This window comes from Prunus persica, chromosome G7 (assembly GCF_000346465.2).
Source record: "Prunus persica cultivar Lovell chromosome G7, Prunus_persica_NCBIv2, whole genome shotgun sequence".
Taxonomy (NCBI): domain Eukaryota; kingdom Viridiplantae; phylum Streptophyta; class Magnoliopsida; order Rosales; family Rosaceae; genus Prunus; species Prunus persica.
In genome coordinates this window covers 5,984,988-6,011,419 of record NC_034015.1, presented here as the reverse complement: position 1 = coordinate 6,011,419, position 26,432 = coordinate 5,984,988, and the positions used below count along the sequence as shown (strand labels likewise).

General features: G+C 37.8%; 1 protein-coding gene across 1 annotated transcript; it reads right to left on the bottom strand.

Moving 5' to 3' along the window:
* LOC18769831 (probable LRR receptor-like serine/threonine-protein kinase At1g34110) lies at positions 17,998-19,923 on the bottom strand. Its single transcript, XM_020568900.1, has one exon. The coding sequence runs from the start codon at positions 19,921-19,923 to the stop codon at positions 17,998-18,000; it is 1,926 nt and encodes a 641-aa protein (XP_020424489.1).

The window sequence follows — 26,432 nt, the reverse complement described above, 5'->3', positions numbered from 1 at the left end:
GGATGTGACAAAAAGACCAGCAATGAAACACTACTTTATTCACATAGCAGAGAATAAATTGAAAAAAATAAATTAAACAAGAATCAGACGACGATTTTTACTAAATAATCGTCGTCTAACAAAGACTCGGATGATGGCATATCTAGTTACCGATGTCTTTAAGCTATCCAAACCCAGATATTTGTATTGCTTTTTGAAGAACCGGGTCCTAGGTTCTGGTAGCCTAAAGACGACAGTAAATGGAGAAACAGTCGTCTTTAGATTACCAAATGCAAACAACAACTCAGACGACGACAGCAAAAGAAAACCCGACGTATCCTAAAAATTTAGATGACGGTTTGTTCCACCAACTGTCGTCGTGGTTTACAAAAAAATCAAAGTTTAAATCTTCCATCCCCATTCCTTTTCCAAGAACCCTTAACAGAATACAAACATCAAAACATAAAAGAACCCATATATAGCTCCCAAGTAAGAACCCATAGCTCCCAAAACATATATTAAGAAACCAAAGTTACCAAAACGAACGAAATCATTTATGGATTTTACAAACTAAGAGAATATTGAGAGAGAGCTGAGAGAATATACTTACATGGATATTGAGAGAGAGAGCTAAGAGAATATAACAAATGCTTCAGAGAGAGCTCAGAGAATATACCCAATGCTTTGAGAGAGAGCGAAAACTTTAAGACAAATTTATGTTGAAGAGAGAGAAGGAAATATTTTAGGGTTAAAGGGAAATTCTGAAAATTTTAGATCGCGGTCAAAAATTTCAAAGGACCGTGTTTTTCAAAGACGATGGTAAATACAACCCAGTCGTCGTTTAATTGTACATTTACGACGACGGTTAAGGTAAACTACCGCCGTTGTAAATCACTTTTAGGTCGCCTTTATAAAAACCGACGTCTAAAATATTAAATAATTAGATTTGGTTTGCATTTCCTGGGATTCGAAAAATTGTAATTGACCAAAAAGAACGAGAGAAAACCAGCGTCGTTTCAATAAAACCTAAACCCTAAACCCTAAATTTTACAATAATTAATTATTAAAAAAAATACACAAGTACGAGAAAAATGAACCGAAAATTGCTACGGACTCCTTACAACAATGCCTTCTATATTAGTAGGCTAAAATCTAGATTAAATAATTTTGAATTTTATGACCACCAATGGATCACATAAACCTTAGGGTTATGTTATGGAAAGTATAAGGACTATTGTGCTTTGTTTGTAAATATTTTTGACTTTTGTTATCACTTGTAATTTTGAAATCTAAAATTAAATTTTTCAGGCTTTTAACGGGGAGATATTGTCTCAATGAGTGCATAGAATTTGTCGATTTATTTTTCAGAATTTTTAAATATATTATGAATATTAGTAATTAAATACAATAAAAAATATTTTTAAAATTACATTTTTTAAAACTTTAGGGGAGAGATCTTTCAATGAGTGCATGGTAGTTGTTAGTTTATTTTTTGGAATTTGTTTTGAATTTATTATGAATATTAGGAATTAAATAAAATATAAAAGTCATATAAAATTGAAATGACAAATGTACATAACCGATGTTGTAAAACAACACATGACGTCGTCCTAGATGATGTTAGACGTCGAAATTCAGCCACCGCCGTGGTTCGTCTTTACAACGTCAGCTTGTGCTGAATAACCGACGTGGGTAGCATTCGCAACATCGATTCTTTTGTAGATGCCGACGTTGTTTATGTGTACAACATCACATTTGGTCAAGAAACACTTAAGACGTCGTTCTTGTTGTACTAATGGACGTAGTATATCTATGCAAAAAAATTTCGTAGATTTCAGTTTTATATATAAACCGTGGTGTTTCTCTCTATTACATGTCATTTTTAAGAATTGCCATCGATGTTTTATTTCCCACTGCAATAAGACGTCGATTGTTTATACATATGAGATGTGTAAATTACAATGAGACGTCGGTCTTCGAGAATTAAATTAAGTTTTTATGATTTATTGTCATTTTAGTTCATGTAACGACATAAATATCCTAAACAAAAAAAAAAAAATTCAAACAAAATTTGATTTTTTTTATGATAGTTCATGTACCAAAAATATATTTATGTACATTGTCAATAAATTAAAATAAACCTAAATATTGTTAAAATAAATTACATCACTTATTATTATGTAATTGCTTCTTAACAAATTCAGCCCAACAAATTCAGCCCATTCCAGCCTGACTTCGTCAATATGTTCTTGTACATACTGAATTGGTTCTTTTTTCTTGTCAAACTGCCAATAAAGAACAAAAACCGACGTGTTATATAGATTAAAACGACGGTTTTTAAAGAAAAAGTTGTGGTAGTAAAATAAAGAAATTATATCTTAAATTTTTCCTTTTACCTTCTTCTCAAATGCTAGGCCTGGATCATGAATTATATCTCTCATGAAACGCATCACGTAATAGCCACACTCTACATTTGTTGGTTGTTGAGGAGTGCCATGTAGATTTTTCCATATGGCTGATTTACGTGATGATTGTTTGCCCGTGTGAGAGTAATACATTTTGATTGAACTGTTTCAAGAAAACAAAAAGTGTTAATGACAAAACTAAAAATCTAAATAAAAAATATTAAACGTCATGGTAAATAAGTAAAGATGACGGTTTTGTAAAACAAGTGAAGTTGTATTTCATTTCAAACGTCAGTAAATAAAAACCATCGTTGTGTAGCATTCTAACGTCGGTGACGACAAAAAAAATGACATATAACCAAAAGTTGAACAGAAAAAATTAAAACTTCCTTAAATGAAAAACACAAACAACGTGGTATTTCAATTAAGACGACGGTTTATAGAAAATACTGACGTTGTAAATGATTTCAAACGTCAGTTTGAACTTACTGTCATTGTGTTTTCATTATAACGTCGGTACTAGAAAAAGCCATCGTATCATTCAAATGCAGAAATAAAAAAAATCTTAGATTTTCATAGATTAACTTACGTATTCACTATATTTCTCATGTCTTCATCAACAAAGCGGTTTGCAATGAATCCATGTAATAGACAGTCTCCTTAGCTCGTCTCATAATTATTAACACCCAATGACCCCTACACATAATGATCCATATAGGTTAAATATACTACAAAGAAAAGTATTACAAGGCACCAAGTATAGTTAAGGGGACTAACCCTGGATTATAAGGCACCAAATAAAATTGATCCCAATTTATGTTTTTCAGATGATCTGAGAGATGTTTTGAATGGTAAGATGACGTTCCAGATTGAGAGCTGACTTGTCCAAAGTCCACGAGGCCAACAAGGTTTACCATATTTGCCATTTTTAAATAGTCAAATAGGTACCTAAATATATGAAATTCAATTAAATGAGATTTTAATTTAAAAGAAAGGAAATGTAAAAAATATATATATATATATTGGATTTCTAGAATTACCTCATGTATACTGCAATCATTGTGGATCCAATCTCAACCATGGAAGCAAACTGTAAAATATCATCACACAAGAGGAAGGTATCATGATCAGTGCCAAACACTTCCTCTGGAATGTGAATTCTAATGGTCTCGTTAGCAGGCTTCAACCTGGTCTCGACAAATTGGCATAGGGCTAACAGAGGAGGTGGCATGTCTAGCTTTGAGAGATCACGTTACACGAAATAAATAAAGAAATATAAGTTAGTTTGTACATCAAGTTTAATAAACAACTCTAACTAAACCACCCAAACCGACGTGGTATATAATATAAATGACGGTTTCTAAAACATACTGACGGAGTAGAGGTTATAGACCACGGTAAAGACATAACCGTCGTTGTGTATATGTTCTAACGTCGCTACACTATAGAGAGGTCGTCTAATTAAAATGCAGCGAAGGCTTCAATGAAATACATAGCGGTTTATAAAATAAAAACTGACATAGTAAAATACTGAGATGACGGTTATCAACAACATCTATTTTAAATTATAAATAAGAAAAAATCAAATGTCAGAGATTTTACCATTTCATTTTGCCATTTTTCAGCAGCATCAGCATCATTTGTGGGATTTTCTTCCTCCAAAACAAGGGATCTCACATTTGAGCAACTTGCTTTGTCAGACATTGGATTTTTTGGGCTTTGCTCTTGAGGCAGTAAAGGAATTGGAGTAATTGGAGTTTTATTGAGCAAGTTGGGATCAAAGTTGGGAATTAGTTGACTGAATTGTTTCAACAAAATTTCCCTCTTTGACCTGACTGCCTCCAAAACAGTTTCCTTTGCCCTAGCCTCAATCTTTTTGGTTTCTTCTCTCACTGCCTCCATAACACTTTCCTTCAATTTGTCAGCAAATTTTACTCTCTGCTGTCTTGGCAAATTGAAGAATTGAGTTGGGGAAACCCCAGCTCCAACACCTCTGACTCTCCCACCATGCTCAGGGGTTCCCAAAGCCAAGGTCAAAATATCTATGCTCCCAGAGACAGTCAAAGTCCCCTCGAAGACTTATTTTTTCAAATCATCCTAAAAGTGAGAGAGAGAATGTTAGTGAGTGAACAGATAGTTAAAACAGATTAAATAAATAACTATAAATAAAAAAATTAATCGACGTGGTAAAGCAGTCAAGACAACGTGGTAAATCATTTAACACATCGGTCAGAAACTACCTTCATTTTGTATGTATTCTAACATCAGTCCATGAAAAAACCGTCGTACATTTGACATCCAGAGAAAAAAAAAACCTTAACCAAAATATTCATAGATCCAGTAATAGTGTACAAACCAATTGCAGAGAAATAGAGAGAGAGAGAGAGAGAGTATGTGTGCGTGTGAATATGAAGAAAGTTTAAAATTTCATTTAAAATGTCTAGCAGAGAAATACAAAACCGTCGTTGTAATTCAATACAGACATCAGCTTACCAAAACTACCGACGTCATATCAATTTGTAAACAGTGGTAAATAAAAACCATCATGGCATTTCACGTCTAACGACGGTTACTAAAACATACGACGTCTAAATGAATATGAAGAAAGTTTAAACTTAAATTTAAAACGTCTAACTTAGAAATATAAACCGTCGTGGTAATTCAATACATGCATCGGTTTCAAAAAAATACTGACGTTATATATTTTTAAACGGCGGTAAATAAAAACCGTCATGGGGTTTCATGTCTAACGACGATTACTAAAAAGATCGACGTCTAAATAAAAAATAAAACCTCTGTTTTACAAGTTTAGAACAGAGTCAGTGAGACTTACGATTAATTTTTCCTTCTTTGCAACCTTTGGATCAGGGATGTTTCCCTATTTATCTTCTCTTGCCTTCTTCCATAGCAGAGATTGATCGATTTTTTCACCGGGCATGGTTTCTTCCAATTGATCCTCCAAACCAACATACCCTTTTCGAGACAACGTATGGTTATACTCGCATTTCTCCCTTCTCTGTGACTACTCAGAATGCACAACCTCAAAATTTGGGGATAACCTTGAAGCTACAAAGGCATCCCATTGCGATTTCTCTATGAAGTTATAAAGCTGAGGGGGTTCCTTTAACTTCTCCTTCTCATTTGCGAATGGAAGGATAAATTGCCTAGTTAAGGTAGACTTGAAATCCTTCCTTTTTTGGTTGTAGACAACAGCACCATCTTCTTGCCCCCTTCCCCAACAACATAAGCCATTTGAACAGTTTCCCAAACCTGCTCCTTCAGGTCCTTAGGCAATTAAGTCCATTTCTTGTCCACAAGAGGGACTCTGGTGCGTGTCAAAACACTAATGTAACTCTGCATCTCAATAGCAGCCTTGCCATGTGGTCTGCCACTTTTATTGTACTCAACCATATGCTTAATCTTCTGGATTTTCCTCTTCACAACACAGCTCATTGTGTTGATACCGCGAGTCGATTTTGTCTCCTCATCAAATGTCACAGAGCTTGGGTCTTTCTCGGATGTTGCAATAAATCTCATCTTCTTTGCGGGATTGCTTTAAACATATTTGGCTTCACTCATGTGGTCCTTGCTTTAAGCTTTTCACACTTGAGCCTCCTTACTTTGAGATTTCAAAACCATGTTTAGAGGGAAATACAAACTACAAGAAAAACGATGACTGTCAAGTAAAAAAACTGACGTAATATTAAAGTTTAGACGTTGGCAAAAAAATAAAACAGTTGTGCTAACCTATAGAAACGTGGATGTGCAAATAAGTCATGGTAAGATAATTAAAACGATGCGAAGTATATAAAACCATCGTCTTATTATGAGTTCATACAGGAAAAAAAAAAGGGCTCAGATTTCTCTCTCCCACGTTCGTTTCAAATAAGATGACGATTTTATCTTTAAAACGTCGTATTTATTCTCACATCACGTTGGTTATTAAGAACAGCCGTGCTATTGAAATAGCACAAATTTAATTACCGTCGTGGTGTGTGAATAAAAACGTCAAATACAAGACAAACTCGTCGTCCTCACACGACCTGAGAGTGGGACCAGTGAAAGATTTCGTCCTTTTCAAACCTGAGTCTTGTTTCAAACCTCAGTGAGACTCATTCTTTAAAAAAAAAAAATTCAAATGATATTGAAAAAAAAAAGTGAGAAAATACCTTTGGCTTGCAAGGAAAGTTTTCTTCGGAATTAAACTTTGGAGTTTTGGAGACTAAATACGAGGAAGATGAAGAGAATCAGACAAGCAGCTTTTGGGAAATGAGTGGGAAACTGAGAGAAAACTGAAAATTTTAGAGAGAACGTAAAAGTTTAGGTCAGGTGACTAAAAAGTTTATATATTATCCCAAAGATCAATGCGAGGACGGTTCTGACTAAAACCGCCCTAGTATGAACTTACCACGACGTTATAATAGTAGAAACCGAAGTGGTTAGTAATAAGCCAGTTGACTTTTTGTATTCCGAAATCGACGTGGTTCTCTAGGCACTACACGTCAAAAGTTTATTTTTGAAGAAGTGATATTATAAGTTACCACGTCATCGTTTTATGAATAACCGACTTTGTTTGTCTTAAAGTCGATGAGTTTAGTTTACTAAACTGACATGGTTTTTTTTTAGACAACCCCAATGTATTACGCACTGACGTGGATTAGACGTCGGTACATGTAATAGAACCGACGTGGATGTTGAAGATTATTTTTATAAATAGGGTTTTTTTCATGCATTCTTTCAGTTTCAGTTTTCAATTAGGGTTCCAACTTCTTCTTGCCCTTAGCTCTGTCTCACCTCTCTGGAGGCAATGGTTTGGATGTTGATGTGTGTGCGTGTTTGTTTATCTGAAAGACACAAATACGCATGCATCATCAACTTCTAAAAAATTATCTTTTTGAAACCAAATGTTTTGGATGTTGATGTGTGGCTGCCGTCATCAAATTTTAGAGGAAAATTTTTTGGATTTTGATGTGTATGTGCCTTTGTGTATCTCAAAGACACAAAGATACATACATCATCAACGTCTAAAATATTGCCTTTCTCTCACATTTGTGAATTGATTATGATGAGGAATAGAATTCCCAATGGTAAGATTTCACACGTATAAAGGTAATAAATACGACAGTATATTTAAGTTCACAACGTGGTAAATGATATTATACGTCGTTTATTGAAAAACTGATGTGGTTAGTACATCTTCCCCGGACAGTAGAGTAATAGATACCGTCGAAGTATCCTTTGAATAAAATGTCGATAAATTCAACTTTACCGTCGTGGTACATGGACTTAATACGGCGATGTTTTGTAATATACCGACATGGATTCCTTTGAAATTATACGATGTTGACTAAGAAAATATGGTCATGTTTATTTATGAGTAGACACAGTGGCTGTTGTTGAAAAGCGTCGTCTTTACTTTCTACGTCAGTGGATTCATAACTACAGTCGTTGTTTTTAGGCTCAGAGTTTTACGCTGAAGCAAAACCTTATCAATAAGACGACACTTGTTTAATTTGGTGTGTCGTATTTTAAAAACATTCATGGGAATCTCTATTTTTTAGTTGTTTAAGTTATTCATCCACGATGATTTTATATTACCGTCGTCTTTTCAAACACAACGACTGTTTTTTGTTCTACCGTCGTTGTTTTCTAGTCGTCTTTTTCACTTTTTGTAGTAGTGAGAATAACATATTGAACTTTTAATTTTCTTCTTTCTATGTTAGATTGAATTAAGATATATAATTAATTTGCTTGTTCAAAGTGAACTTAATGGGGAAGAGAATAATGGCGTATTAGAAAATTTGAGGTGGCTAGCAGCTGGTCCAAGCATGGCAGTGCCATCATATAGGAACTTTCTTATTAATGGTGTTAAATTTAAAAAAAAAAAAAAAAAAAAAAGGCACAAGATGATGTGTGAACTATCCAAAACAGTGGAGTTTATTTACTTGCACATACTATGCAAGTTGCTAATGCCAAGGATAAAAACCCTATTGTCTCCAATATGGGTTTTTATGGTGTCTTTCAAGAAATTTGGGACATTGACTGCCAAAAGTTGAGAATCCTAGTCTTTAGGTGTGATTGGATAGATAACACTTCGGGCCTTGTAATTGAAGAACTTGGATCTAAGTAAAATTGGACATAGGAATGACCAATTTGTTATGGCTTCTCAAGTCAAACAAGTATTTTTTGTTGACGACCCAATGCATCGTGGTTTGTCGGTAGTGTTATCAATGCCTAATAGACAATATAATGATGTTATTGGTGATGATGTGCTAGGTGATATTAAAAGTAAGTGTGAGCCATTTACTAGAGGGATACCAAATGTTGACACATTTGATGACCTAGTGGGTGAGTTTGGGAGTGAAAATATTAGAGATGGGTGTGAAGATATATGGATTGATTGATTGTTGTAATGTATGACATTAGTTATGCAGTTATTTGTATGACATTAGTTTTGCAATAAATTTCAATGTTTGACATTATTCTGATCATTTTCATTATGCAAGATTTGGGCACGACAAATCCAAAATTAAAAATACTGGGTTTCGTATCTTTTACAAACGACGTGGAATGACAATGCAAAAGACTGTAAAGAAATAAAAATCGCCATTTGAAAAAGAAAACACGTCGATTAATTAAAATTAAATTACACGCGGCAAATAGATATTAACAACAACGACGGTCATGAAAATAATGCACGTCATAGATTTAAGAATAACATGACGGAACAGTACTCCAACAGACGAATTTTAGGAAAATACTACTTCCACCGATAAAAATTACGTCGTCTAAAGAGGGCAATAAAGGCAACTCAGTGCCATTAACTGTTGTAACAGCTATTCTGCACGTCGGTTAGGCTAAAACATTTGACGTCTTAGAGAATACACACGTCAATTAGGGTTATAAAAGCTACTTTGAGAGGGAAACCACATCCAGTCCTATACAAAAACCGACGTGGTAACTAAATTAACAACGTCGACAAATTGTATTCTAGGTACGTAGTGAAAAGATTCACTACGACCTTTAATTTACATTAACCACCATTCAAACTCTAATCAACAGCGTTTTATTTCCTGTTCATGCTGTGAAAATCATTTTTAACGACTGTGGGTAAACAATTGGGGCTTGGTTAGGGTTTGTTACGTCGGTGTGTAATAAAATTGTGACATGTTAAATTATTCAGACGTCAGTGTTTTAATAAATAAAAAAAGTGTCGTACACTGTCCAAGTGGCTTTTTTTCATCATTTAAACATTGGTTCTCGCAAGAAACAGCCATGGAAAAATTTTAACAAGGCGGTTTTTTCTTGGTTGGCGACGTGGAATATTTTATAAGCATCGGTCGTTCTACATATGTGTCGTGGTTAATACATTTTATGTCGGCTACGATATGATTCTTGACATGTAATGCCCTTTAGACGTCTGTTCTTTTCTGTAAGCATCGTCTAAGATCGTCTTTTTTTTTTTTTTTGGTTGCTTTTTTCATAGATTTTAGATGTCAATTTTTTTATTTAGTAGTACATATAAACCACAACGGTATTTTTTTCAAATAGCGACGTGGATAACTTTTTTTATGTCAGCGTGTATGTAGTTCTTGACATGTAATACGCTTTAAACTTCCCTATTTTACTAAAACCGTCGTCTAAGGTTGTCGAAGTTTTCCTTTTTTGCTGTTTATAAAGTAATTAGACAGCGGTTTTTATTTTGGTATGACGTTGTATGTCTTAAAGACAGTGGTTTTTTTCCGTCATTGTTTTATGTATCAAAATATGGCGGTCGATTTCACGACAGTTTAAAAACCTTCTAGACGACAGTGAATTCCCGTCGTCTATGTCAATTTTTGTAGTAGTGATATTTGACTTATTTAGAGCAGCTTTATAACCTAATTTTTTGATATAATATTATCTTTCTGGTTTTAATGAAAAAAGTAACTAACCCTATGCAATGTGAAGTGGATTGCATTCTACCTCTACACAAACATTAGAAATGAGAATGACAGTTTATGAAATAATACCGTCAACAGAGCCTCCAGAGCAGATTATTTCTTGGTTGCTGGGTGGGTGCATATCAGTCGGAATCAGCAATGAACAAGAAAAAAAGAAAAATAGGTAAAGATAGTGGCAACATATATTGAAAGTTAGTGTACATATTCTTGAGAAGAGTATTCAGAAAAATTTCTAATGGTTGGTTGCAAATTCAAGGTTACTATCAATGCAATATGAGAAGAAAAAAATTCAGATTTTCTTTTATATATGCTCCCATAATTGATAAGCTAATTCCTGTTGATGTCTATTTGCCGGGTTGTCCACCTAAACCGGAGGGGCTCGGTGAAATAGACATGTCTGTGAAGACATGGACTACCGGCACCTAGACAGAAAGACCACATGAATCTTCACTGTTCCCACTGCTTTTTTATTAGGTACACTTTCTCTTTGTGGTATTCCACCTCTTGCTTGTTTTTGGTAGGTATTTCATTATCTGCTCCAAAATGTTTACTGCGTTACAGAATTTACGTAGCATGCTTAACAATGTTTAATGAACAATTTACAGACTCTAGACATATTGACTATACATATGAGAAATGTAAGTATGAAAGGCATGATAGGGTATAAAGGCACATCAAACTACATGTGAACTTTAGAATATCTTGACAAGCCTTATAAGAAATCATGACACTGTGTTCTTACTTTAATATATACTAAAAAGGATTTTTGAAGCTTTTGACTAAAAGGCATAGAAGATGTAGCATACCCCACGACCATTGTCAGCGATGCTCACAAACCACCCAGGTCCCTTACGGGGGACAAGAGAGACCATCTGAAACCAGAACACGAACCAGGGACGGAGGTGGCCTATCAGCCCATCTTTGCAGATCCACCGCACCTAAACCAATCCTTGCCACTTCATGTTCAAATTCCGAGGGGACCAAAACCACTCAACTGACTCAAAGTTGGACTCCATCCTGAGAATAGTCCAATCTCTGCATTTGGAGTTGTTAATGCTATCAATGAAAGTGCTACATTCCGACTCCATAATGACTTTTTTCTTGTTCGTAACACTAGCAAGCAGTAGACCCTGAATAGCCGCCTCAGATTCTGCAATAAGAGCCGTAACTGTGGTGGTAGGAATAGCAGCACCACCACAGAAGGATCCCAGGCCGGTTATATCTGGCCACCATCTTTTAATACGGGAAATCAGCTCCATAGCTTCCTTATCAATAAAATTCTCGACTTCATGCAATCTCCAATATCTCCCACGGACATGAAAAAGCTCATTAGTAGAAATATATGTTTAGGTAAAACTGATACTTTCTATTCATCTCCATAATGAGCTATTTATATGTTTACATAGGGTTTTACAGGTTTAACAAGGAAATAAAATAAACTAGGAAACAAAGTCCTAATTGTACAAGAATTAGTCAACTACAGTAATTAGGAAATCACTTTCCTGAACTCACGCACACGCCAACACTCCCCCTCAAGTTGGAGCATAAATGTCACCAAGGTCCAACTTGCTCAGCGTGTCCTGAAATACTCGGCTTGAAACTGCTTTCGTCAAGATATCTGCCAACTGATCTTCTGACTTTACAAACGGGAACTGAAGCGTCTCGTCTTCTAATCTTTCTTTGATGAAATGCATATCCACTTCAACATGTTTAGTTCGATCATGTTGAACTGGATTATGAGCAATATTAATGGCCGCAATATTATCGCAATATAATTCCATGGGTTTTTTAGGCTTTAAACCTAACTCCGTTAGAACATGCTTAATCCATAACAACTCACAAACACCATGTGCCATACCTCTATATTCTGCCTCCGCACTTGATCTTGCAACATTTTGTTTCTTACTACGCCAAGTAACAAGGTTACCTCCTACAAAAGTAAAGTAACCTGAAGTGGATCATCTGTCTGTTTGGGACCCAACCCAATCTGCATCTGTATACCCAATTACATCCAGATGTCCTTGCTTTGAATACATTAACCCTTTACCAGGAGTTGATTTCAAATATCTCAAGATGCAATTCACTGCATCTCTATGAACTTTACTTGGAGAGTGCATAAACTGGCTTACAACACTCACAGCATATGCAATGTCCGGTCTCGTATGTGACAAATAAATTAACCTCCCAACTAGGCTCTGGTATTGCTCCTTGTTAGTTGGTTTATGATCAGTACACTCACCAAGCTTGTGATTTTCCTCCATAGGCGTATTAGCTGGTTTACACCACAGCATCCCCGTTTCAGTTAATAAATCCATAACATATTTTCGTTAAGACAAGAAGATACCTTGCTGTGATCTAGATACTTCTATCCCGAGAAAATACTTAAGTGTACCAAGATCTTTCATCTCAAACTCCTTAGATAAGGACTCTTGCAATGCTTTTCTTTCATCAGGATCATCACCTGTTACGATCATATCATCAACATATACTATCAAAGCTATAATTTTATTTTCCTTATGCTTCAAGAACAAAGTATGATCAAAATTACTTTGTTTATATCCAAATGCCCTCATAGACTTTGTCAACCGCCCAAACCATGCTCGAGGTGACTGTTTCAAACCATACAAAGACTTCTTTAATTTGCACACATAGTGTTTCGATTCGGAACTCAAGTTACATCCAGGCGGAGGATCCATATAAACTTCTTCTTCTAAATCACCATGTAAAAAAGCATTTTTGACATCGAATTGGTGTAATGGCCAATCCAAGTTTGCAGCAAGTGATATCAGGATTCGTACAGTATTGATTTTTGCTACTGGAGCAAACGTCTCCTGATAATCCACTCCATATCTCTGAGTATACCCTTTTGCCACCAATCGAGCTTTGTACCGTTCGATCGATCCATCTGCCTTCAACTTAATGGTATAAATCCATCTACAACCCACAGTTCGTTTGCCACTTGGGAGAGGAACAAGTTTCCATGTGGAATTCTTTTGAAGAGCTTGCATCTCATCATTCATTGCTTGTTTCCAGTTTGAATCCATCAAAGCCTCTTGTACACTGCTTGGTGTAGACAAAGAATCTAGTTGTTTTATCAACATGGCATGTGGTGCGGACAATCTATGAGTGGAAACATGGTTGCTAATCGGGTATTTCACTTTAGCTTTGGGATCCGCTTCATATTGAATCTTTGGGTTACCACGATTCTTACGAACAAGTAATTGGTATGGTTGTAGATGTATCTCATTAGATGGATCGTCTGAAAACAAATCAGTTAAATATAAATCTTCAACATCAATGTTCTAGGACATTACCTGGGTTGTAGGTTCAGAAGACACCTCAAAAGATAATTGGTTAAATGGTACAAAAACTTCATAAACGGGCATCAGTACATCATTCTTCTCCCCCTGACCGGGTGACTGAGTTGTGGGTGAGGAGACCAACCGTGACCGGTCATCAAGACTGTCATGCGTAGTTTCTAGAGTGGTATCTGACGAGTTGGTTAGTGCATCCTGAACTGTCGGATGACATAACGACTCCAAAGTAACGAATCCTTCTAGGTCGAACTGATCATCAACAGTATCTGGACTCGCCTGTGCCTGAACTCCCCCAGAAAAATACATTTCTTCTTCTCGAAAAACCACATCCATAGTGATGTAGAGCTTCTGAGTAGGGGGATGATAGCAGCGATACCCTTTTTTATGTTGGGCATAGCCAATAAACACGCACTTGAGTGCTCAAAGCTCCAACTTGTTGCGCTGATGTGTATAAAGATGAACGAAAGTTACACATCCAAAAACTCGTGGCTCCAAATTGGGAGTGGAATGAAGGGCACAAAACTGACGAAGGGCTTGTAATGGTGTTTGGAAGTTCAAGATACTGGAGGGAACCCGATTAATAAGATACGCAGCAGAACACACTGCTTCTCCCTAAAAAGAAGAAGCATTTGAGCATCAAACAATGAAGCTCGAACCACTTCTAACAAATGACGATTTTTTCACTATGCTACCCCATTTTGCTGAGGAGTATATGGACATGTTCGTTGATGTTCAATTCCATGAGCTTCTAAAAACTGACAAAGATCATGATTCACAAATTCACCCCCATTATCAGAACGAAGGATCTTAATTTGTGCATGAAACTGAGTGTCTACCATCTTGTAAAACTGTTGAAATGTGGTACACACCTCCCCCTTGGTTTTGAAGAGAGAAATCCAAGTCATATGTGTGCAATCATCAGTAAAGGTAACAAACCAACGAGCACCAGAAGAAGTAGAAATTGGAGCAGGACCCCAAACATCAGAATGAACAATTGCAAAAAGCACCGTACTTTTATTCATACTCAAAGGGAAGGAAACTCGATGGCTTTTTGCCAGTTCATAAACATCACACTTAAAATTAAAATCTAAAAGTTTACTAAACCATGAAGGAAACAACTTTTTAAGATATCCAAAGAAGGCATGACCCAACCGTCTATGCCACAACCAAATAAAATTCTGATTTTTCTCAGTCGAATCTCCACTAGTCTTGAAGGCTTGAGAAATTCGAGTCTCACCACTTGTTGCCAAATCCAGAAAATACAGCTTGCCTTTTCTAGTACCATAACCAATTATCTTCCTTGTGAGGATGTCCTGAAAAATACAACAATTTGGCCAAAATGTTACAGTACAAGAAAGAGCATGAGTAATTTGCGCAATAGATAGCAAATTAAAATCCAATGACGGCACAACAAGTATTGAATCCAGGTGTAACGAATCTGTAAGGGATAAAGAACCCTCTCCAACAACAGGAGAGGAACTACCATTTGCATTGGATACTACCGACTGTGAAGATGGAGACAAAGATGTGATTTTATTTGAATCACATGTCATATGATCAGAGGCGCCTGAATCAATAATCCAGACATGACTGGTGGATAAGGTGGAAGAAACATTCAATGCATAACCAGTTGTACCTGATGTAGCCATGGACGTAGATGCAGAAGTATGTTCATTTGATTTGTTGCCACTTACAGGGGGGTCTCTGGAGTAGCAGAGGCTTGGAGTGCCTTATGACCATTTCTTTTATTCTTAGAATGATCCCACCAAGATGGAAAGCCAACTAATTCATAACAATGTTCACGAGTGTGCTTTGAACCACCACAATGAGTGCACTTGAAAACTGGTTTGTCCTTCACCCCCTGGGTCGATGAACTCCCATGAGATGAAGGTGGTCCTTTGGAACGTTGAGCCACCATGACAGTAGCATCAAGAGAGGCGGCAGCACCAGTAAAATTGGCGCGTTGTTGTGCATCACGGCGAACATAAGCAAAACTTTGGTTGAGATCCAATTTAGGTTCCTTGCGGAGGATTTCACTACGGACTTGATCAAATTCGGGATCCAATCCAGAAAGAAAAATATGAACTCGAAGACGGTCGAGTTTTTTTTGGTATGTATCAGTGTCAGCAATGCACACCATAAATGGGGGGTCGCGATGATCCAGTTCCTGAAAAGACACTGAAGCATGCTATAATATTTGGAAACAGGTTAGCCATTCTGTTTGAGGGTGAATGCCTTCCTGTTCAATTAGTAAACTTGAGATTCGTCGGATCCATTATAGAAAATTTTCTTGACAGCAGCCCAAATCTCCTTGGCAGTGCGAAGATGAATAAAGCGGCCCATCAACTCAGGGGACATAGAATCAATTAACCAACCTTTAACTTGTAGATTTTCAGTGGTCCAAGCATCAAAAGTAGGAGCAGATTCGGCTGGCACACAAATAGAGCCAGTAAGATAGCCCAACTTTCCACGGGTAGCAATTCGAATTTCCATGAGTTGAGACCAAAGAGCATAATTGGTCTCATTGAGAATAACTCCTGTAGGCAACGCAGAATTATCATTCTGGATGGTGACAATCTGTGGAACCGACGAAGTTGGAGGTTGTGCAGCGGAGGTCGAAGAACTATCCGGGAGAACAAGGGAAGCCTCGGGTGTTGTCATCGCAGCGGGAATTGATGGTGTGGAAGTATGAACCCAATATATGTGGAGGATGGAAGAAAAACTTATGAACTCAATATAGGTTTGAATTCAATTAGAGGGTTTGGGATAAACAAGAAACCACTAGATCGGTGGCTCTGATACCAAGTAGAAATATATGTTTAGGCAAAACTGATACTTTCTATTCATCTCCATAATGAGCTATTTATATGTTTACATAGGGTTTTACAGGTTTAACAAGGAAATAAAATAAACTAGGAAACAAAGTCCTAATTGTACAAGAATTAGTCAACTACACTAATTAGGAAATCAATTTCCTGAACTCACGCACACGCCAACAATTTACATGCTAGGGTGCAGAAGGGGGGACAGGGTTGATCGGAGTAATGCGACCATCATGTGGAGGGGGGAACCAGCTGTCAGACCAGATACAAGTATTCTCACCATTTAGGATTTGTGTTCGACCTCTATCAATGACTGCCCTTTTTCCTTCCAGAAGACTTGTCCAAACCCATGAAGGTCCTTTTAGCACTCGGGCCCAGAGAGCATTAGTTAAGGTTCATAATTTCCTCCCCTATTTGTTTTTCTGCGGTGAGTGTTATTGGGTGTATTTGGCGCTTTGGGTTGTGAGGTTGCCAAACACTTTGTAAACATCCCAATTTGTTGATAGTTGATGTGCTGCTCTAGGACATACCTCAGTTATACTTGTTATGAGAAACTTCGTAAAATCTTTTATTTTCTTGTTTTTACATTTATTTTCTGTTAATCCTTGGGTTAATTAGCAGCACCTGCTCTAGTAAAAATTTCTCGATTTCGAAATGTATTGAAGCAATTATTTCCATACGGCTTGGTGCTTCTAGCACAACACATACAAGTATAAATGCATATTACAACCAACTTACAAATTTGTAAAGGACAATACTAAACATTGCTTTATTTGCTTGCATACATAAGTGCCTTCACATTCGCAGCTTGTTCTATGATCTTTTCTGCAGATAAGAACCAATGGCTGAGACAAAATCAAGGACAACATGTTTCACTTTGTCAAGGAAGTGAAAATAGGCATATCTCCAAGATCTCTTCATGGCCAAGTTCCAAAAACTCCCCAAAACCCTGCACAGAAACCTATCACCATGCTGATGACGAACTATAGCTTTTCAAGTTTGCTGTCATCATCCTCTCCTCCATCTCCACTTGGAACTTGAGGTGCTTCTTCATTATCATGGCAACCAGTTGGTAATGGACACCCGCTAAGACCATCATTGCCCTCATAAATTGACGGGTCAACAAAGGTCTTAAACTGGTTACCCGTTGGAATTTTCCCGGACAAGTTATTGTTTGACAGGTTCAGATGATTCAAAAATGTTAAAGAAACCATGTTCTGTGGAATTGAACCTGAAAGTTTGTTCATTGATAGATCAAGAGTTTCTATCGACCTCAAGTTTCCGATATTTGCTGGAATATTTCCTGTCAAATGATTCAAGGACAAATTTTAAGGTGCCCAACTTTATTAGGCTTGTTATTCCCACAGGCATCTCTCCTGACAAGTTATTGTCCGAGAGATCAACGCTATTAACAAGGTAAAGGATGGAGTCATATACAAGCACTCATCCTTTCAACACCACCTCCAATCTTCTCCATTGACCATAAGTTTCTGTATCTTTGTCTGTGACCTCAGAATTAAAGCCACTCAAATTACCTATGCTTCCAGTGGGGAACATTTTCAGAAAGATTGTTGTATGAGAGGTCCAATATATGGAGAGTGGAAAGGCCACATAATTGTAAAGGGATGCTTCCAGTAAATGAGTTGGACCTCACGCTTAAAATCAATAAAGAGAGCATGCTTTCTCCTATGGAAGCCGGAATTGGTCCAGAAAACTTGTTATCACCAAGATCAAGAATCCTCATGTCAGTGCAGTTTTTCAAGGAAGGAACTTCACCTGAAAAGTTGTTGCTAGAGAGGATCAAGAAGTTGAGTGAAGTAAGAGAGCCTAAGGATCTTGGGATTGTACCAGAGAGACTGTTGTTTGACATGTCTACAAAATACAATGATGGTATATTGTTCCAAAAATGAGGAATCTCACCAGACAAGTTGTTATTTGAGATAATCATGAATTCAAAATGGCTTAAATTACCAAGGGACAAGGGAATGCTTCCACTCAAAGAGTTCCCAGAAATGTCTAGATGTGTCAAATTGGGCATCACTTGACTAATGTTATGAGGAATTGGCCCTGAAAATAGATTGTCTCTAAGAAATAGCTCGATAATGTTTGAGGACCAGAGTGGGAGTGGGCCCTCAAAGCGGTTTGAAGTCAAATCAACAATGATATCAACTCTGAATCTTAATGAATTGGGCATCCTGCCGCTTAGTTGATTAAAAGCGACATTTAGATAATCTAATTGCAAATCCAACTGCCAAAACCAATCTGGTATGGTGTCTGAAATCCTAGCATTACGGAGTATCACCGTGGTCAACTCAGTCTGATATCTAAGCCATGTAGGAAATTTGGGACCCAGTTGGCATGATGTAATGATGAAGTATCTTAATTGGAAAGGAGGTATCCAATCATAACTTATGTTGAAAACCAAGGAAATGTTTGGGGAATTATTTGCAATTGATACTTCTCTCAGGCCTCCAAGTTTCGCAAAATGAGCTTCTGTAATGGCACCTTCCCATGTGTTTTCAGAGAGACGAAGTGAAACCAGCGATGAGAGCTCCCAAAGACTTTCTGGGATGATCCCACTCATTAGATTCCATCGAAGGTCAAACTCCTCCAAAGATGTTAAATTTCCAATTGATTTTGGGATTGAACCCTGAAATGAGTTAGTTGACAAGTTCAGGTATCTCAAGCTTTTAAGATATCCCAAAGAATCAGGCAGTTTTCCTGTCAGCCTGTTACCTGACAAATCCAACATCTCTAGTTCACTGAGATTGGTCAACCAAGGAGGTATCATGGAGTTGAAACTGTTGTTTGAGAGATCAAGAACCAAAAGGGATGTGAAATTGATAGAAGGAAGAGTGAGAGGAAGGATGGAAAGTCCACAAGAGCGCAAATGCAATTCAACAAGTGAATGGAGCATATTAATAGTGGGAAGCAAATAGGATGTCGCCTTGGCAAGGTTCACTCCTTCCAAGTTAAGGTACTTTAAGGAAGAAAGAGTTGCAAGCCACTGAAAGTCAGTCTCACTTGGGTTATTATCAAGGAAATTGCTAAGATCAAGATAAAGCAACCTTGAGAGGTTTCCAAGATTGGGGGGAATGACTCCAACAAAAGATGTACGAGAGAGATTGAGGTATTTCAGTTTTTCTAGTGATCCAATGAAACTTGGAAGTTGGACACATTCAAAGTTATTCATGCTCAAATCCAAGTAAACCAAATCTTTCAAAACAAGCAAAGAAGGATTGATCTCACCACCAAATCCAAATGCAGACACTTTTGCTCCGGAATAATCCAACCCATCTGAATAGCGATTGTGAAGATCGAGCCTGTTGACACTTCCAGTTATGTTGTTGCAGCCTACACCACTCCATTTGCAGCAATCTTCTCCCACCCAAGACGAAAGCCAGTCCCAGGGATCTGTTTGAGCTTGAGAAGTGCTTTCCTCTCTATATCTATGCATCCCACATTATGATCATCACTGCAGAAACCGAGTTTAATGGTTCCAAAGGATAAAAATCCTGATAGTATAATTAGTGAAACAAGTTGGATGGAAGCACTAGCACTGGTGTGACCCATGATTCTTATGCAATGGGATGATCTGCAGGACTAAAGATATGAGTCTGCAAGATTGAAGAGTACAAAGATGCCCTATATATAGGAGCAAATGAGAATTCAGATGGTTGAGAATGTGTACACTTCGAATTGTTCAAAATTATGCGTCACGGACACTCTACCAAGAACGAAAAATTTCCATAATCCGGTCCCTACCTACACAAATTGTGTGAACTTCGATTAAACGACTTACAAATCTCTGATAAAGGTAAAATACACACAACGACATTGTTATGATCATGCATGCAAAGACTTCAAAGTCAAGTTGAGTTGTGGGGTAAATAGTCCAACCCCATCAACACTTAAGCCAGATAATTACTTTGAAGTTTAAAGTAGCAATTTCAGTCAATGGGATATTTAAGACCACAAATATGGAGTACAAGTTAGACAAATAATATCCAAAAGAATACTTGCGTCACATATTTTTCAAATAAACTATTAGAGGCAGTTATAGAAGAGTTATTTATACTAACACCCCTTGAGATTTTTGTCTTTTTCACAAAACTCCTTAAGGTTTTAAAAATGACACAAACACCCCCTGATTTAAATTGTTTTCACAAAGTTCATTTTCATTTATTTTTCATCTAAAAATTGATGATTTTATACCAAAAAAATTCTCCAAATGACAATTGTCCTTTGAGATTAGATTGCATGTACTTCATTGAGAGCATCCACAATGAGCTCCCTAAACCACATCCTTAGACAAATTTTAGGGAGGAATTGGAAAAATACAACTCCAACCATGCTCTCTATCCACCTTATAAAATAAGGAGACCTCTAGGAGCTCCTAAATCTAAGGAGAGAGAAATGACTCCTAATGGCTCCCTATAATTTAATGATGCTTTATTTAATGAGTATTTCAAACCTTTAATCAATGCTAACTATTTTTATTATTATTTTTTAATAGAGATGGACCAATTAAAAAAGAGTTATAACATTTATGACTCCCTAAACTAGAGAGCATGATTGAAGTTTAAATTTTATAGAGAGCTCCAAAAATAACTTTTATGTGTTTTTAGCTAAAATTTAACTAAAAAAATAGAGAACATGATTGTGAATGCTCTGAGGTTAATTTTGTCATTTGTATAAAAAAAAATTCAATAAAATCATCAATTTTTGGACAAACAATCAACGAAAAGGGTTTTGTGAAAATAAATTGAAACCTCATGGGGTGTTCATGTAATTTTTGAGAGCTGAAGGGGTTTTGTGAAAACACAAGAAACCTCAGAGGGTAATAGTGTAAATAACTTGTCATAGATAAGAAACAAAAAATCCTTATATATATATATATATATATTAACTCTCAAATCCTACGAAATTCATATGAGGACATTATCAAAAAAATGAAAATTGTTTATAATTTACAAATCAAGCAGTATGCATAAGCCAATGGTGTTTATGTAATATTATAAGATCACAATCTACCACATGCACTAATCTCTAGCACCCTTCTCTCCTCTCTCTCTCCCTAACAACCCACCACCCTATCAACCTCCAACCCGAGCCAATTTCCCCAGACCAATACCTGGACAACCTAAATGAGTACATTGAGTATAATTCTACTCACAATACTTGTGGGAACCTAATTACTAGGTTAAATAATTCCTTCCCGATTTGGAATTATTCGACCTAATTGGGAATTATTCAATTTAATTGGAGATTACCCAATTAAATAGAATATTACCTAATCGGGTCGAGAATTAATTTTATTCCTACCCCAATTCCCAATTAAATGAGGAGTTACCTATTTAAGTTAGGAATTGATTTGATACCTACCCCAATTAGGGATTTGATTTACCCTAATGAATCAAATCCCTAATTAATCAAATCAATTCCAAATCGGGGAGGAATAATTCCTTTCCATCTACAGAATTATTCCTCTGAAACCCTAGCCTCTGAAACCACTATAAAAGGATGGCCACACATAAAGGTTGAGGTACGCCTAAATTCCTACTAAAACTCTGCATAAATTATTTCTCAAAAACCCTAGCCACCTCCTCTCTTTCTCTCTCTCACACAAGGCTCCGGCCACCACACACAGCTTCGGCCACCCGGTTTTCCTTGAATTACCCTACCTAACTTAGGCATCGGAGGGCCATTGGCCAACACCCCCCCGGGTGTGGTCCATTTACTCCGATCTGTTTTACAAGGAGAAAGAGAGGCAGAGAAGACAAAGGAATCTTGGGCGAATATTCTCATGGGAAAATTTGCTCCCACAATACTAGACATAAATTGTTAAGTTGGGAACAATATTGGTTCTATCATATCAATTCAAATAAAAGACTTTAAATTTTTTTTTCGATGACGGTATATTCTTTGAACGATGAGGAAGAATATTTCATATAAGAGTTGAATAGCAAATCCTTGTGAGCCAACTTATCTCTAGGAAATTATATCAAGAGACGGGGGGACAAAAGGAAAGCATGAGTTAACTCTAGCCTTTGTCTCTGCGAGTGGTTGACCCGACTGGAACCGGTATGCAGGGTGTCTCTGCGCCTTCCCTTAAAAGAAAGCATCTGGTAGCTCACCCGAACGCGGAGGCTAGCTAGCAGGGAGGGTTTGGTGCCCCCGAAAAACGGCGTCTATATGTTAATGTAACTACTGAACAAGCGGAGGAGACCAGCCTTGAAGGGTCTCCCTGGGCTCAATGTTAGTTTTCAGTTGGAACGTTCGGGGGCTTGGCAACTGACGAACGTTCCGTGACCTAAAGAGCTTTCTTCAGGATAAGAGGCCAGATGTGTTTTTCTTAATTGAAATGCTTATGATTGCAGTACAGATGGGAAAGTTACATACAAGGTTAGGTGTTGGTGGGGTGGTTTGTGTCCCTCGTGTTGGCTTTTCAGGAGGGTTAGGTCTACTCTGGCGATCGGGGCTACAAATTGATCTACTCTCTTCCTCTCCGGGACATATAGATGTACGGGTTACTGTAGCCACTTCAGAGTCTCTCAGAGTGACTGATTTCTATGGTCATCCTGACCAAACCCAGCGCCATCATTCAAGAGAGTTGCTGAGGCGTTTGGGTAGGTGGGTAATGGGCCCTGGCTGTGCTGTGGGGACTTCAACGAGGTCATGGAATGTCATGAGAAGAGTAGGAGCCGATTGAGAGGTACTGCGCAAATAGAGGATTTTAAACAGGCCATTGCAAACTGTTGTTTGTTTCAGCTTGAGTTTACAGTTACCCATTTACGTGGAGCAATAAAAGAAAGGACTTTGCTAATGTGGAGGGTCAATTGGATAGAGGTTTTGGAAATCTAGCACTTCTGCAACGCTGGGGCAACTTCACGTCCCATCATTTAGTTGCTGCCTCCTCTGACCACCATCCGATTCTTATTGCATCTGACAGTCCACATGGTGCCAATGATAGACTTCTTAGAGGTCGCCGTCGTTTTTAGTTTGAGGAGGCATGGACTACTGAGGCTAACTGTAGTGAGGTGGTTCGTCAATCTTGGCAGACTGTAGTGTCACCCATTTATAATTTAGCAAATTGTGCAAGCAACTTGATGTGTTGGAGTGCTAGGAAGTTTGGCCAGGTCCCCAAAAAAGTTAAAGAACTATGTGGTAGGCTAGCAAATCTCCAGTTGGAAGAGCCGTCGTCACAGACTTTTCATACCCGTAACCTGGTTGAAACTGAGCTTGATAAGTGTCTTGAACAGGAAGAAATCTACTGGCAACAGAGATCGCGGGTCAATTGGCTTCGTTATGGAGACCGTAAGACATCATTTTTTCATAAGCAAGCCACAAGTCGCAGGAAGACAAATGCTCTTGTTGGGATTTTAGATGTTCATAATCGATGGCAACGGGACTATGATCAAATAGGGGGAGTTTTTGTGGAGTTTTTTACCAGCCTTTTTAAGTCAGATGCTAGAGCTGCTGATGCGGAGATTTTTAATGTTGTCCAAGCGCGAGTGTCATCACGGTCTTATCAAAATCTGCTTCTCCCGTACTCTAAAGCTGAAATAGAAATAGCTCTTAAATCCATTGGCCCATCGAAAGCTCCGAGCCCAGATGGTATGTCCGCCCTCTTCTACCAACGATATTGGGACATTGTGGGTCAGCATGTTAGTGATTTGTGTTTGAGAGTTTTAAATGGCAGCGATGGCGTCAACGAGTTTAACCATACCCTGGTGACTTTGATTCCAAAAGTTTGTTCTCCCACTCGCGTTTCTGAATATCGCCCTAGCAGTTTATGCAATGTCTTCAACAAAATGATCTCTAAAACTCTTGCCAACAGACTAAAGAAGGTGCTGCCTGAGGTTATTTCTGAGTTCTAGAGTGCGTTTATCCCAAACCGTATGATTTTGGACAATGTCCTAGCGGCTTTTGAAACTGTACGATGTCTGAAGAGAAGGGGAAAAATAGGTAAAAGGAAATTAGTTATGAAGTCAGATATGGCCAAAGTGACAGGACCCAACCCAATTTTCGCTTTGAAATTCGAGCCAAGTCCTGTGCGTGTCCGACACCTGGCGAATGTCGGGCACAAAAGACCCTTTTACCCTTCTCGTAACAAATTCTCCTTAAAATTTTCCTTCGACTTCTGCCGAAAATTCGGCAGAGTCTCCCCTGTATTTTGACCAATCCCAAAATTTTTCACCTGTTAAACAATCAATAAATTCACACCAACTGCCAGAATATCTCAAGTAATAGATCTCAACTCCACTTTTCCACTAATACTAGATATCAGAGCATTTTCTAAATTTTTCAAAGTTTCAAGGACTTTCTACGAAACTCTACCTTACGTGGTGACGCGAAAACTTTGAATGGCCCGGTGGTGGATCCCGTGCACTTCTACAGCCTGGGGGCGAAAAACAGGTTGAAAAATGTGAGTGGACAAAAATAAGGTTCTTAGAAACAACTTTATAACCATAATAACCCCCATTGTAAAAATAGTTAAATAAAACTGAATACGTACTCTTCAGTTAACGCATACTAAACTCAAGACATTCTATATAAATCATATTCAAGCTCGAAAAGTTTTGCACAAAAGCACTGAAATCAAAGCTTGCATAAAACACTGAAATCAAACTTGTATAAAAGTTCTGTATTCAAACCTTGCATAACTGAACAAATATATAGAGGTATCAATGCTTGAAAAATCAGAGCAGCTGATATAAAATAATTCAAAATCATAATTAAATAAAGAAAACTCAAAATCCTTTGAAAATACCACCTATTTGTACCCCTGTCATGTCCGTCAATTCCCCTGGCAGGTCTCGGGCGCCACGCAGTCTACCCGAGCCGCAAACTGGCGAAATCAGGGGACTATAATCAGCCTGATCCGCCGGCAGATTCCTCGATGACACCAAGTCAGCTCGAGTCACTCTGGCAGGATGCAGGGGACCGTAGTCAGCCTGATCCGCAATCCTGGCAGGTCTCGGGGACACAGAGTCAGCCGAGCCGCAATCCTGGCAGGTCTCGGGACACCAAGTCTGCCGAGCCGCAAATCCTGGCACTCACGGTCCGAGCGTCCCCGAAACTCGTGAGGCAAAGTCAAGTGCACTGACATAAACTGAAATCGGACTAGATGTCCGTAGACATCGGTCCAACTGTGGGTAATCACCAAAGAAAATGGGTACGAGGTGGTTTTAAAATAAATTCCTTTAGAAAAAAATATCTGAGTAATAACTGTAAAGCTCAAGTTGTGCTGCGATCTCAACTGATTCTAACCTCAAATTCTGTTTCTATAACTGATAAGTAAGCAGCACAGACTTATAGAACGGTTACTGTACTAATCATGTTCGGAACCACAATAAAGCTTACTCAAGACCAAATAGAGAAATTTATTCAAATAAACTTATTTATAAAAACTTATTTATATAAAATCAATATAAAATCATTTATGAAATCTTATTTATAGAATCCTCTATATAACTCATTTATATAAAATACTTCATGAAAGAAAGTCCACTCACAGATGGTCCGAGCTAATTGGACCTCTTGAAGGTCTCTTCTGCGATCCTGTCGGGCTCCTGGTGCCTGATTACCCATAAAGATTAAATTAATAAACTGCTGAATAAAAAGAATTTCAACTAAACACCCTGCCCCCCGGCTCCTAGAAATACGTATACTCGTTTCAAGTTACTCATATGCCCACCTTAGCTTTTTAGATAGTTAGAATGGTCGTAAGAGACCCGAAGCCCCACTAAGCGATAAGCTGCCCAATCGGCCGACCCGAGACCCCGCGGGTCCACGGCCTCCGATGGCCAATCTGGGCTTTTCTAAAGGTTCCTCATAGAGAAGGAACCATGTTCCGCAAATTTGGTCCGAAACGGACGGTCGGATTAGCCAAAATCGCATTATCGCTTAAAATCCAAACCCTAGCCCCAGGGTTCGCAATTTCGGAGTATCCGGGGCCCCAGA

Bases quoted from the DNA above. Each gene is read 5' to 3' on its own strand.
- LOC18769831 (XM_020568900.1), bottom strand. From the start codon at position 19,923: ATGCATAGATATAGAGAGGAAAGCACTTCTCAAGCTCAAACAGATCCC.